General features: G+C 36.2%; 1 protein-coding gene across 3 annotated transcripts in view; it reads right to left on the reverse strand.

Annotated features, from left to right (window-relative positions):
* Ankrd28 (ankyrin repeat domain 28) overlaps nucleotides 1-15,793 on the reverse strand; it is a 139,380-nt gene that overhangs the window by 75,774 nt on the left and 47,813 nt on the right. For 2 of the 3 annotated variants that reach the window (XR_012912091.1, XM_075988793.1), the window contains exons 1-2: nucleotides 9,889-11,653; nucleotides 8,719-8,802 (exon numbers count right to left, since the gene is read on the reverse strand). Coding sequence is in view for 2 of the 3 variants with exons in the window: in XM_075988793.1 (XP_075844908.1) it covers nucleotides 8,719-8,802; nucleotides 9,889-10,005 (201 nt within the window). In the remaining variant the exon portion in view is untranslated. Of the gene's footprint in view, nucleotides 1-8,718; nucleotides 8,803-9,888; nucleotides 11,654-15,793 lie in introns of those variants that run through there. The other variant, XM_075988794.1, reaches the window with a different exon arrangement.

Genomic DNA, 15,793 nt, shown 5'->3' on the forward strand with positions numbered 1-15,793 from the left:
AAAAACAATAAACAGTAGCCCTCCTGCACACAGATATAAAAGGGCTGAGAATCAACACCCTTCACAATAGCCACAAATAGCATGAAATATCTTGGAGTAACTCTAACTAAACAAGGGGAAGACTTGTATAATGAGAACTTTAAATCTTTAAAGAAAGAAACTGAAGAAGACACCAAAAAGTGGAAAGATCTCCCATGCTCTTGGGTAGGCAGAATTAACATAGTAAAATGGCAATCTTACCAAAAGCAATCTACAGATTCAATGCCCAGCAAAATTCTTCACAGACCTCGAAAGAACGGTACTCAACTTCATATGGAAAAGCAAAAAACCCATGATAGTCAAAAGAATCCTGTACAATAAAAGAACTACTGGAGGCATCACAATCCCTGACTTCAAACTCTAGTACAGAGCTACAGTCCTGAAAGCAGCCTGGTATTGGTATAAGAACAGACAGAAGGACCAATGGAACCAAATAGAAGACCCGGACACTAATTCACACACCTTCGAACACCTGATCTTTGATAAAGAAGCAAAAATTATCAAATGGAAAAAAAGAAAACCTATTTAACAAATGGTGCTGGCATAACTGGATATCAACATGTAGAAGGATGAAAACAGACCCATATCTATCACCATGCACAAAACTCAAGTCCAAATGGATCAAAGACCTCAACATAAAGCCAGCCACACAGAACCACATAAAAGAGAAAGTGGCAAGTACACTTGAACGCATTAGCACAGGAGACCAATTCCTAAATAGAACCCCAGCGGCATAGACACTGAGAGAAACAATTAATAAATGGGACCTCCTGAAACTGAAAAGTTTCTGTAAAGCAAAGGAAATGGCCAACAGCCTACAGAATGGGAAAAAAATCTTCACTAACCCCACATCAGACAGAAGTCTGATCTTCAAAATATACAAGGACTCAAGAAATTAGTCATCAAAAGAACAAATAATCCAATAAAAAAAATGGAGTACAGACCTAAACAAAGAACTCTCAACAGAGGAATCTATAATGCCTGAAAGACACTTAAGGAAATCCTCAACATCCTTAGTCATCAGAGAAATGCAATTCAAAACAACTCTGAGATTCTGTCTTATACCCGTAAGAATGGCCAAGATCAAAAACACTGATGACAACTTATGCTGGAGAGGTTGTGGGGAAAAGGGAACACTTCTGCATTGCTCGTGGGAATGCAAACTGGTACAGCCCCTTTGGATGTCAGTGTGGTGATTTCTCAGAAAATTAGGAAACAACCTTCCTCAAGACCCACCAATACCATTTTGGGGTATATATCCAAAGGATGCTCAATTGTGCCACAAGGACATGTGCTCAACTATGTTCATAGCAGCTTTGTTTGTCATACCAGAACCTGGAAACAACCTAAATGCTCCTCAACAAAAGAATGGATAAGGACAATGTGGTACATTTACACAATGGAGTACTACACAGCAGAAAAAGTCATCTTGAATTTTTCAGAAAATGGATGGAAGTAGAAAACATCATTTTGAGTGAGGTAATCCAGATCCAGAAAGACAAATATCACATGTACTCACTCATAAGTGGTTTTTAAACATAAAGCAAAGAAAACCAGCCTACAAATCATAATCCCAGTCAACAATGAGTACACTAAGAGAGACATACACAGATCTAATCTATATGGGGAGTAGAAAAAGTCAAGGTCTCCTGAGTAACTTGGCAGCATGGGGACTTTGGGGGAGGATTGAAGGGGAGAGGAGAGGCAGGGAGGGGAGCAGAGAAAAATGCAGAACTCAATAAAAATCAATAAAGAAAAAAGAGAAGACTGGAGAGATGTTTCAGTGATTAAGAGCACTTGCTACTTTTCTTGGAGGATGAGGGTTTGGTTTTCAGTACCCATATAGTGTTCCTAACTTTAACTCCAGTTCCAGAGGATCCAATAACTTTTACTGACATTGCCTGTCATGGCTCACAGACATACATGCAGGGAAAACACTCACAAGCATAAAATAAAGTAGTAAAAAAAAAATTTTTTTTTCAAATTAAAGGAAGTCAGGTGGTGGTGGCGGCACATGCCTTTAATCTCAGCACTTGGGAAGCAGAGGCAGGCAGATCTCTGTGTTCAAAGCCAGCTTGCCAGAGTGAGTTCCAGAACAGCCAGGGCTGGTTCACAGAGAAACTCTGTCTTGAAAAAGCAAAAATAAATGAATAGATAGACAGATAAAAGGGCTGGGGAAAGCCGGGCGATGGTGGTGCACGCCTTTAATCCCAGCACTCGGGAGGCAGAGGCAGGTGGATCTCTGTGAGTTCGAGACCAGCCTGGTCTACAGAGCTAGTTCCAGGACAGGCTCCAAAGCCACAGAGAAACCCTGTCTTGAAAAAGAAAAAAAAAAGGGGGCTGGGGAAATAGCTCTTGCCTCTCACGTCAGATTCTATGTTCAATCCAAATTCAATCCTTAGCACTGAAATCCCCTTCCAAAAAACAAAGCATACCTATTGGCTTTTGTTTTATTCCTTTGGGAATGATTATCATTTTAAGTTCAAAACATTACTAGAAAAATAAAAATACTATGCTCACTCTTTATATCCCTCAATATCCATTTGATTCTATATGGACACTAAGATACTAAAGAAATCACTGAAGATTCACATAAAGTAATCTTGGAGAGGCAAAAAAGCAACCTAGTTTCTACATAAATAAAACTACAAACCTTCACTGAATGCTATTTCTTTTTCAAATCAATGTTAAATACTTGACCTACATTTCGTACCTGATTTTTTTGTTGTGTTTGATTTTCTTTAAAGCATATGACACATCCCAAAATAGTTCGTTTATTGTATTTTACTGGTATTGGAGAACATCTTTGAAACAACTTTGGTAAGATATATTCAAATCCTTGATTCTCTATAAAACTAACAAAAGCTGGGGAGATGGTTTAGTGTACAAGAGTGGTTGCTGCACAAGCAGGACCTAAATCTAAACCTCCAACATGTGAAAATCCAGGTGTGGCTGCTTGTGCCTAGAACTTTGGCATGAGTGCCAAGACAACAACAGAAAAAATAGTATAGTGCGCTTTTTAAATGTACAAGTCAGATGAAGTTAGTCTACAAGTGGTTATAAGACATGAAAGATTTGTTTCAAGGCTTCCTAGCAATTTTCTAAAACTATATTATTTAATAATCTACAATCATTTATTTCATAGTAGAGAGTCTCAATTATGTATGTAATGAGAGTAAAATATTTTCTTTGTGAATACAGGCTTTAAGTGGGACGAGGCGCGTTTTCCCTTTCAGTCTTGACTCAAAGTATTTTGATTTGCACAATTTTGAATATATCAGTTACTTTTACACTGGCTTATATGTACCAATAATCGGGCAGCAGGATCTAAAATGCAAGCTTTATATTACCAAATGCTACACATTTGGCTCAATTGAGCACTGTACAGAATGGTGGTGATTAGCATCCACCTTGTCTCTATTCCTTTGCCCCTGCCCCAGGCTTTCATAACTTCTTGAGTTACTTTTATGATTTTATGCTTAATAATCTTATAATTCTAACTTTCCTCTCTGTAATACAATGATAAAACCTCAGCTTGACAGAATACTGATAAGAACTTTAAGTAAATGGCTTTTCTAGAAATTGAGGTTCCTGACCTGAGCACTGAGGGTAAAATGATTTGAATGTGCTCTCCAAAGTGTAGGTGCTGCCAAGAGGACAGTGAATGGGAATGGGGAAGGAGTTTAAGAGATAATAAGGCGTTCTAATATGACTGGGTGATAAAGAGCTCTCATAAGGGTCAGCAAGATGGATTGTAGAGAGCTGCGTGGAGCCGCACCTGATGGTGCTGGCTCCTGCCCTCCACGATCCCAAAAGCTCTCTGTGATAATCAACTCGTAAGGCCTGACTCATACTATTATCACACAATGATTGTCAGCTGCTTGCATATGCGTGGACCTATGGGCAGTGCCCACCTGGCAATCCGGGGTTGGCGGCCTGTGCCTTTCTAAGGGCTGGGAGAGGTTTGCCGGGGGGGGGGGGGGAGAAGGGGAAGGGGAAGGGGAAGGGGAAGGGGAAAGACTGCTGTGAATAAAGTCCTGAATAAAACTGCTGCAAGAAGAGCTCCGGTGTTGCGTCTTCCTTGCTGGTCGAGGTAGAGCCGTGACAATGGATCAATGGATTAAGGTGCTTGCAGCCAAATCTGACCCGAGTTTGGACATACATTTGTAATTCCATTACTATGGGTAGGTGGCACATAGACAGATCCCTAGAGCTTGCCGGCCAGCCAGTTTAGCTCGATCAGTACTTCAGGGTCAGTGAGACCATGTCTCAAAGAATAGGGCAGAGAGTGACAGAAAGGCACTGATGGTTTATCTCCATTTATATACATACAACACATGTACATACATACACATACACACAAGTCTCACAGAGATTAACACTCATCTATAAAAGGACGGCAGCTTTTTCCTCATACTGATTGTCCCCAAAGGTAACTAATACTTTAGTTATTAATAGCAACTAAAACAACCAAGAACTGTCCATAAGTATTATCTTTGTCAATGTCCAAAAAAGCTCTTTAGTATGGTTTAGGGACCCCAATGGATGGCACAAACTGAGGAACCATATTAGAAGGGTAAGATAAATTCCATTTTGTTTACATCAGAACTCATCCAAAATAGTACTGCACCACACAGAGGATTCTTCTGGGCTTCTTGCTTCTACTATAATAGAAAACCAAAGATAGAGGTAGATTCTAAATTCAGAGTCCTAACATTTAATACTTCTTTGTAGCCAGTCTCACCCCATGGGAGATATTGAGAATGGCCGAGGTGGACCACCTACAATCAGGAGGATGGCGAGGGTGCAGGAACACGGAGAAAGATCTTAGCGGTAGCTGTGCATTCTGGTCAGTGGAGATGTATCAACAGAAAAAACTTTCCTCCATGTAAATTGATTCATCACAGGTATGGAAATGTTAAAATCACAGTGTTTGTAATTTATATACCTTGGCCTTTTGTTTACCATGAACTGCTAGAGCATGTAAGCTTTTTCCAACATACTCAAAAAATCTTTTTGCCTAGCTACAAGTAATGTCATCTTCAGTGAGAATGTCTGTGTTAAAGAGAAGAGAGCTTGTTAAACAGGTTGAGCACGAAGAAAAAAAATTAAACATTTCAAATCAAATGAAACACTGTTTACATTAGGAACGAAAAGCACAAAATATAGAAAAACCTAACAAAAATCATACTCAGTGAAAGTATAAAATATTGGCAAAAGAAATGAAAACTTAGCTAAATACATAAGCTAAAAATATCTGAATACTAAGCTATACTTGCCAATCCTAGACAGTTTTAACTTTCATAAATCTTATTTTGACACTGAATGATGAAATACAAATATTTTTCTGCTACCTTTACAAGACTGTTCTTTGAGTAAAACATTTTTAAAAGGTTCATACATATGTCCATCTCTGAAGTCAAACTTTGTAAGTAACACTAATATCTACCACTCTGGACAGAGGAAAGTAATTTCTACTTGTAGAAAAATAGCTTGCTATAAATATAGATCAAACTTTTCTCTGAAATAGGGTGCCATAAATGTTTCAGATTAAATTATCTGAGAACTACAATATGACATCAAATTCTTATAAATTCTAAGGAAAGACATTTAATTATAATTTTGGTCATATAAATCAGAAAAACAAGTGGTATCTTCTGGATAAAATCAGGAAGGCATTCAAAGACATTGAGGACCTTTGGAGAATCCTAAATTTGGATTCAAGAATGACCCTGAAGTTAATTAATGTAACCCTACATATGTAGAACAAAAGCATAATGTCAACGCTGAAGTTAGAGGGAACTGTTCTAAGTTGTCTGTCTAAAATGATGAAGAAAATTTGATTCATAGTTCAAATGTTCTTTATACTATAAATAACAACATAACTTTAATTTTTAAGTTATTTATTTATCCCTAGTGGTTTACAGTGTTTCTTTCATAAGTAACTTCCTTTTTCAAAGTTTGCTATTTCTATTGTAAAGTAATCAGTTATCTATCCTTGCTAAGTTACGGACATAAGCAACTACTTTTCCATTCCTCCTTCCTATGGAAATTCAGAATCACTATAGACATAGCCAAACAAGCTCCTATTCTTTCCCCCAAGAAATGAAGCAGGCAATAAACCACAACAGACATAAGCAAACTAAGTAATAGGTAGGTAGGTAGGTAGGTAGGTAGGTAGGTAGGTAGGTAGGTAGGTAACCATTTTCTATTTTGCCTACTGATAGAGCAGGCTTATAATCATCAAGACTTTAGGGGATATTTTGTCAGTATTCTAAGCAAAGATGCTTTCTCCTGATTTGAAAGGAAACCTGGAGAATATTTTTTCAGCTTTGTTTTGAGCATGTGCAGTTGTTATTCATTTCATGCTGTGTGGACAAGGCTCAGATCCTAAACTCTGCATTGTCATAAGACCGACTAATAATCAGCTTGCTCTGGAGTAAATTATTCAACAAGCATGCTTAGGGCCTTGAATTTGATCACCAACACTACAACAAACTAATACTACCAACAAACTACACATACAAAAAGCTTCCATTTACTGAGCCAGTAAATGGCCTTATTTGAGTTCAGCAGCTATGCAAAATCTAGGGGTGAAAACAAGCATTTGAAACCCCAGTCAGTGCTGGGTGGTAGGCAATCTCTAGATTAAGTGAAAGACCCTGCCTCAAAATATAAGGTGAAGAGGAACTCAAGGAGATATCCAATGTCAACATCTCGACTCCACATGCAGAGACAAGAGCACATGCACGCACGCACAAATACAACATAAACACACTTGCATAAAATAACCTTTAAAAACAAGAAATCTGAGTTTCAAGGGGCATAATTCTTCAACACTTAATCTTTGTTATTACTAGGAACCTGCTACAGTCTCCCTCAAAGAAGGGACACTGATATTTCTTATAGTGTTAATGATGTTCAAAAACAAGATTTATTTTTTCCATTTAAGGTATTTTGACTGAATAGAGAATAAATGGCACCTACGAGCTTTGTGATGGAGTAATTAGCCATGGTAATTAGATTATTCCTGAGATTCTCACTAAATAAGAAATGTTAGTATTATTAAAGCTAAAGGTCAAAGACCAAACAAAATAGTGTACATTCATTTCCCTTCTCCTCATACATCTACACTCCTACAACTATTGTCTGTGCTAGGCAAAGTGGACTTGCTAAGACAGCCTAATTAGGTAAAGTGAACCATGCATTCCACTTAAAATAAATAAATCCTGAATTAGGTGTATGCTTCTCCAACTAAATATAAACCAAGAAGCCATTCACTTGAAAAGTTATGACAGCAGTCTCTAGGTCAATACTCCATGTTCTTAGAAATCAACCATTTGAGTCAATAACGCACATCTATTTAGATAATCTGAACTTCAGAAGATAAACGTTTAAATATCTAACAACATTAAATGGTACTCTATAAAACTAAAGAAAGAGATAAGAGTTCAAGATATGCTTGTAGTGTATTATGTTTATAGTATATATTTCTTATAATTACAAAAAATTCTAGAACATCTATTTTGGTAGTGTTATAGCAACTTTAGGAGTCATGGGACTTTCCATGCCATCCTTACTTAAGAGGAATATTTATTTCCAGGAAATGTTTATAAAATAATGAAATTATTTTGTCTTACTACATTAGATTATTTAAGCAAGTTTAATAAGTTAAAAAAAAGTCAGTACTGGCTACAAAATAAGACCCTATTTCAGAACAGTTACATATAAATATTATATATTTAAAAAATAATCTCCATACTGTTTTATATATTTTCTTTCTACACTTTCTAGCATGTTAACCTTGAATATTACAGCTACTATATTATTAAGTTCAAAAAGTTTTCAAACAATCCATCAAAATTGAGTCTAATAAAAATCAAGAGTCTCTGTGTGTATCTATGTATATATCTATCTGTCTACATAGAATCACATACATATGACCCATGAAAATAAAAAGACTAGTTGAGAAGAGGAAGGGATGGAAAGAGGAAGAGGATAAAAAAGGATAATAGAGAGTAAATAAAATCAAAGTATATAATTTACTTGAACAAAAAATGTGATTAATGAAGCCCATCATTTTGTACAGCAAATATACTTTAACAAAAAGTATTCACAAAGCTCTCACCACAATTATTTACAGAAATCATATCTGATATCATAAGATACATTTTAACTTTACAGAAATCTTTTCTGTCAAGTTTTAAAAAGAATCCTCATATCTAAAAATAATAAACTGTCATATTTGTGTTTTACTTTCAAAACATGGTTCAACAAAATAAAAACATGTATCTCTACACACACACACACACACACACATACACACACACACACACGCTCTTTATGAATGAGAACAGCAAAATGTTATCAATGCTGAACCGAAGGAAGGGTCTTGAGACTATTTTTTCAATATTCCTGCATTTGAAAATTTCCATATAAAAAGTTCAGAGGACAAAAACCTCTCGACTGAGTTCTGGGAGCTGTGGGTTTTCTGATAGTACATTATATATGTCCAATATATCTCTTTTGATCACGAGCAGGATTTTCCCTCCCTCACTGAAAACAACTGTTGCAAAATTATGCTTTTAAACAAAAACATGCAAACAAAATCACAATACTAGGACAGAGGTTTTTAAAAGTAGGCTAAAAAGGTTGGTATAACTGAATTAACTGCTTTACCTGAAAGTTAACATCTTCTTTCTTAAATATTAGTGCTCGAACTTCATCTGGATCACCATTAAATATAGCTTGCACCAGTGATGGCTAAAAAAAAGAAAATGAATAAATAAATAAACATTGATCATATAATATATATAACTTTAAAGATATTTTTGCATGATTTCTAAATCTAATGTTTTTTTTTTCTCCCCTGTAGCCATAATCTTTTTTGAGGGGGTAGGGAACATAAATCAGACATTTCATGCAGTCTAATAATATTAAAAGTATGCAGTTCATCCTGGGGAGTGTAATAAAGAAGCCTAATTAATAAATCTTTTCAAAAGTAATTTGACCAAAATTAAGTAACAGATTTGACACTCATTTTATTTCTTATGTGAAAGCCCTTTGCTTAATTTGATGAAAAGACAGACATACAAATAAGTCTGATAACTCAAATCTATTCTTGGAATAGAACCAATTCCTAATCCACTAAAGACTATGAAAGAAGGAGATTTTGAAAACATACACCCTGTATATAATATATAATGATAGAAATCCCAGAAACAAAATTTAGCATCTGATAAAAATAACTACTATTCAAAGACCAAAAGATAATACACATCTGAATAACAAGAAAGACAAACATATGCATGTCATATCTAAATATAAGCTCCTAACCATCAGCATAGCCTCTGCAAGGCATCATAATATACTAGTCAAATAAGGGTTAGCTAATGAAAACAGTGTTTACAATAAGGTTAAGGGCATACCCTGATTCTTTTTAATATAAAGTTTTGTATGAAAATGGGTAAAATTCATTATAGAAAAGGCTATGCCTTGACGTTGCTGGTAGTAGTCAACCTTTTCAAAAATATGCAGAATCCCTGATTGTCAGATCAGTTCTAAAACCAAAAGAAAACAAAGAGCATGTTTTCATAACTACTTTGGTTTATTTTCGAGTCTTCATAAGGAGATGAACAGATATAGTCTAAAGTAAAAACTAAGCATTTGAAAAAGAGAAACTGAGAAGTGTACTCATTTTACACACAAATAATACTGCATCATACAGACCCACATACTGCCTGGAGTTTCTAATGAAGCTAGTAAAATCTAACTCAATGTACTACTACAAATTTAAATTTACATAACTAGCTCTATAAAATATAATCAACAGAAACTCTCATAGCTTACCAATACATTTCCAGAGAATGGAGAATGTAGAGATTTATTTTCCTGGGGCAACTTAGAAATGAATACGGGAGAATCATCTTCTACCTCCTCCAAGACAACAATACACACTCGACTCATTCGCTCTTTTAGAACATTAAACTCCACGCTTTATGATAGAAGTCACAGTGGGACGAGCAGTTTTTCCTCCTCTTCTGTATATCACTCATGAACATTCTCTGAACAGTGCAGCTGGTTTCATAGTAATATTAGAGTAACTGAAGTTTAAAATTATGACACATAACTTCCTAAAAATAAAAACCTATTTCTTTCTGCCAGGTTATTGCAATCTATAAAAAGTTTCACATCAATATGTCAATAATTAAAGCTCAAATCTATGGGTTAATTCTTTTAAAAATATTTTTCTTCTGCCAAAATAGTTACATTAAGCTCTGAAATTTACTTTGTACAAAACAATCCTTGTTTTGGGAGACAGACACCACACCATAAAAAAATGAAATCAGAAACAACTGCTGAGATAGAGGTGGCCACAGACAGCCCCACTCTTGTCTACAAGGTCACACAGTTACCAGTAGGCTGGGCGGCTTGTAGCTGAAAATAAAAACAACAGAATCTCACTATTCTGTTTCCACTTCTAATTTGTCTTCATTTTTTCAGCTTAAACGACTTAATACAGATATTATCCAGGAAACAAATAAACAAAAAATATAGAAGTTAGTATAAATCCTGAAAATGAAGTTCAAGGGTTGACAATTCTTTCTGTGTTTAGGAAAGAAAAAAAAAGCCACCACTCTGCATTAACGGCAAAGCTGCAGCACATTTACACGTGATGAGTCAGATCACAGGAGACAAGAGGACCTCTGGTACGAGAATACAAGTTGATAATCCAGACTTCACACACAGCAGTCCAAACACAGAGCTTTATCCCATCAGTAACAGAAGCAAGGCAAAGCTTTTATTCTTTCTCCATCAGGCAGTTGTTCCTGGCTGCCCAGCAAAAAGACACAGGCACCAGGCAGAAATGGTGTCAGTGGAGAATCCTAACAAGCAGACAGCAAAAGAATCAGAAGACCTTTGAGCTCCAATTACTGCTTCGGAGTTTTCATTTTGAGTAGTTTATCGCTCTAGTACTTCCTTTCATCTCTGCATGAATACAGCTTCCATTAAACAGTCCTCATTCAGAGGGAAAACAGCAGACTGTGCATCTTCTCTGAGCCAACTACTTTATTCAGTCATCTGCCTCTGTGCCAATACAGTTTCCTTCCCTGGTAAAAACCGCTAGAGTTATTCTTTTCAGTTGATTTCAGATGCTTTCCTGTTCCTCAGATGATCTTGCAAAATTCCACTGTTATCTTCAAATGAATAAGCCCTTGAGAAATACCTACACAACCTCAGAATCAGTCCCGCAGAAGCATTTCGACCGAGCAACAGTCTGAAGACCCGCAGGATGAAATGCCTAGTAATGCTCACGTTACACTTACCAGAGAGCCGAACGACTGCTCAGGATGTAACGGATGTAACTTCCTCTAGTAGGAGAAAAAAACAGTGCATTTGGACAGCCTTCACAATTAGAGGGTTCATGCCAGTTCTGTGACTAATCCAGATCAAACTGAAAATTCTATAACTGAAAAATAAGTGCACTTTTAACATTTTCCACTAAAAGCCACAAGGAAATCTGGTGTACTGCCTCTGCTGAGTAACACTGGCATTAGCAAGTAAACAATCCCAAACAGCTTAACTGCTTTCGTATGCGACAAGTACAGCCAATGTTTAACTCCATAATAGCAGCTGCAGTAAGAATGTCCGTAGTGAGTAAGAGAGATCTCAAGAGGAAAGAGACATAGTGTATCAGACTAAAGACCATGAACCTAAGTTAAGGTGCACGACTTTTTATTTTTCCAAGACCACCTTCTTCCTCCCTTCTCATTTCTTCTTCCCCTTTGGATGTATGTTATTTTCTAGAATGGAAAGAGGTTCTAAAAAATCAAATGTTAAGGCTTGTTATGACTTCTAAGTTAATGAATTAACTTTTATATTAATGAGTCAATCATTTATTGACTCATACTTTTTTAAAGAAAAAATTTTAAATTTCATAAAGGTAGAAGTCCTAATGTTAAGATTTTATGAAACATTTGAATTTTCACTGAAGACATTAAATAATACCTTCATATCTGAATATGCTCTGAAGTCTTAAAAACCCACTAAGCAGCTGCATAAAACAGCTGTTTAAAGTTCTTGTCCTGAATTACATAGAGCATAGAATCTTAACATAGAAACTAAACAACCAAGCCCTCCTTCCCGATAAAATAATTTCCCAAAAGCTACAATTCAGTGTGAAAACCAACCATTTGGGGGCTGATGTTATAGCACTTGTCTAGCATGTACCAGACCATGTGTTTAATCCTAAACACTGTAAACAAAACCACCCAAAACCACTGTGAAGATGTCTTTCACTACCTTTCCCACTTTGCCCCAAACTAAGAATATTTCTCAATTTATTACAAAGAAATACTATGCCCCATCTTGATCTGTATTTTCTCCTTTTATCATCTCGTATTCTTATAAACAACCTCATGCTATTTTTCAGCATTTTATGCATGGTGCTATATTTTCCCTTAATATAATGATCTACTATAATCACATTTTATATAGGAAAAAAGAACTCAGAAGACTAAAATGCTTAATGCCAAAAAACATATATTTCTACTACCATTAAGATTTTTTTTAAAAAAAAACTTTACTTCTATGTGGAAGAACTGATCATTAAAGAAAACTGATAATGACTGTTGAAAGTTTAGGCAACAAAAGATTATCTATTTGTGAGTAAGTTCCCCCCACCCCTGAGACAGGGTTTCTCTGTAGTTTTGGAGCCTGTCCTGGAACTAGCTCTTGTAGACCAGGCTGGCCTCGAACTCACAGAGATCTGCCTGCCTCTGCCTCCTGAGTGCTGGGATTAAAGGCGTGCGCCTCCACCGCCTGGCCAATTTACTTATTAAATCATGGGGAGGAGGACTTAATATAAGTAAGAAGGCCAGAAATTAGAGACAAAAATTACTGAAAATTATTAAGTATTCACGTAGAGAAAAACCAACATTCACATGGGGTTCAATAGTTAATCTTCCGTGGGGAAGAATGGGCTCTTGCTATGTTGCTTAGGCTAGCCTAGAACTCCTGCACTGAACAGATCTGCCTGCTTTGCCTAGCAGATGGGACTCTAGGTACATGTCACCATGTCTGCTTCTATTAGTGTAGGGCCATATATTATACAGGCTCATATGTCTACATTGTATGGCGGCCAGACTCTCAAGCCATAGTTTGCACCTGACCACACAGAAGGTGGTCACCTAACCTTTCCAGACAAACCTAACAAAGGGTCAGCATATGCTAATGTTGTTCTGCTCCTTCTTTGTAATTTGGAGGACACCTAGGATAGAGATACTAATTCAGCTACAGAGCTGCTGTACAGAACAGGAAGATAGAAAGATGTGACAGAGCAGGTATAGATAGGTACGGACGTGACCTTAGACATTAGCCTAGCTACCTAGGGAACAGAATGCTTATGAGTTCCCTCCTCAGTTTAAGTATAAAAGTTTTGGTATAAAAGCTGTTTGGAGAATAAATGCGGGTGAGAATTTTCAGGATGTGAACGCAGGATTTCAGGAGGGATCACTGAGAATCTCCCTCCCAATAAAGCGATGTGACTTGAGTCTTTAATCCCACACCTCCCCTCTCGTCCAGAGAAGTAATTTATGGTCTGGGCTGGCACCTGACCACGACATACTAGTTACTTTAAAATATATTAAATGTTTTTATAGGCAAATCTTGTAACATATGATGCTACCCATCACTATATAGTTAAATCAAATATATCATTCTAACACTTGAAACATAAAAATAAAATTATAATAACATCTTATTGCCTATTTTCAGGGTTCCTCTCTAAAATAGAACCTCTATTTATATAAATAATTTTTTACTTGCTCCAAAGATCTGGTGTAAGTTCATCTACTTTGATTAAAGAAGTTGCATCCTATTTCTTGTTTGAGACCAACTTTTACACTGAAGGTTTTCCCAACCATTTGGAGATGAGGGATTTCAAGACGGGGTTTCATTATATAGCTCCAGCTGTCCTGGAACTCACAGAGATCCGCTTGCCTCTGTTTCCCAAGTGCTGGGATTAAAAGCATGTGACACTACCACCTGGCTTCCTAACCATTCTTTACATAAAATTTATCCTACAAAAATTTAAAATTTTATTTAAAGCCCCTATGTCAGAATCTACAGCATGACTGGAAATGAAGGGTTAGCGCATCAGTACTACTGTAATAATCTAGAAGCACAAATAAAACCATATTGAACAAGAACACCCATTTTAAAGATATTTACTAAAAATTATATAGCATTGATTGAACAGATATTCAGTCTTATTTCTTCTATGCACAGCACATCAAAAAAATTAGAAAATATTGTGTTTGCGTGTATATAAAATTTTTCATCTGCTAAGACATTAGACAATAAGCAAGCTGCTATATCATAAATAAGAAAAATAACCAGTATAAGAACACAAGATACTGAAAGGCAACATCATATACCAGAGGCTTACACAGGAAATACAGACCACACATTCATGAGGCAGTGAATAATATACAAATTCATTAACTGTAACTGGCATGTAAGGGACCTTCCAATTGTTTTTACAAAGCTATCCACAAACCTCACTGCTAGGTTTCTTGTTTTAACTTACTAATTTTTTTTTCTTCTTTGCCTCTTAAACCAGTAATAACTAGCTGGAGCTTTTAGGATCAGAACTCACATTTGGGGGAAAAGGTTTCAAAATTTAAAAACACTATTTGTACTGCATGAATAAGCTACTCAAATCTTAGACTAGTATGATCTAATAGAAATATAAAGATACCTACACAAGTAATTTCTTACCTAGTCACATTTTTAAGCAAAAGCTGGCAAATTAAAATTTTAACATGTCCAAAGTAAGATAGAGAAACCCACAATATTATATTATGTGGAGAAAGAGAGTCTAAATGGGAGGTCTCCACGAAATTCTTCCCTCAGACCTCAGAGAATCCTGCAGAGGAAGGAGAAAGACTGGAAAAGCCAGAGATGATGGAGAGTGAGAACAAGGCCCCCTGGATCAACTAAGCAAGGAACATATGGGTCTACACCAGGTTCTCTGTGTATATATTATAGCTATTAGCTTATTTCTTTATGGCACCCTTGACTGTGAGAACTCTGACTCTTGGAACTCTTCTTCCTGTTGGGCTGCCATGTCCAACTCCAACATAACCACTCTTACATACTGCTGATGACGATGTAAACTAGTCCAGCCACTATCAACATGGAAGTTCCTCAAAAAAAAAACTAACAATAGAACTACTATGTGACCCATTTATATACTACTCTGCAGTAGACGCCCAAAGGAGTCAAAGTTGACATATAACAGAAACACTGTGTGGCCACCATTATCACAGTACTAGCAATAGTTGAACTACAGAATAAGCCCAGGCGCCCCAATCAGCAGGTAAAAGCGGAGAATTATGATCACAAGGATGCAGAAAGGAGGTTGGTTTTCATAGGGAAGATTAATAGGAAACATTTGAAGATAAAACTTTCATTGTATATGGTCAAAATTAACTTTTCCTATTTCAGTCTCAAATATATTTTCTTAAATTTGACATTTTTTCTAATGTAAATAGCATTTATACGAGGGTTTCCTTCAGTCTGTTTTAAGAGTCCCCCCCCCCTTAAAAAAGAAACAAAAACACTCTAGAACCCTCAGCGTATTTTCCATTATTAGTGTGTTGTGAATAATTTACAGTAAGTAGGGAAATTAACTCTGGAAGACAATGACAAAATTTAACTTTTCTATGTTAATATGTAGTTTGCTACTGGT

Source organism: Microtus pennsylvanicus, chromosome 10, assembly GCF_037038515.1.
Source record: "Microtus pennsylvanicus isolate mMicPen1 chromosome 10, mMicPen1.hap1, whole genome shotgun sequence".
NCBI classification, from domain to species: Eukaryota; Metazoa; Chordata; class Mammalia; order Rodentia; family Cricetidae; genus Microtus; species Microtus pennsylvanicus.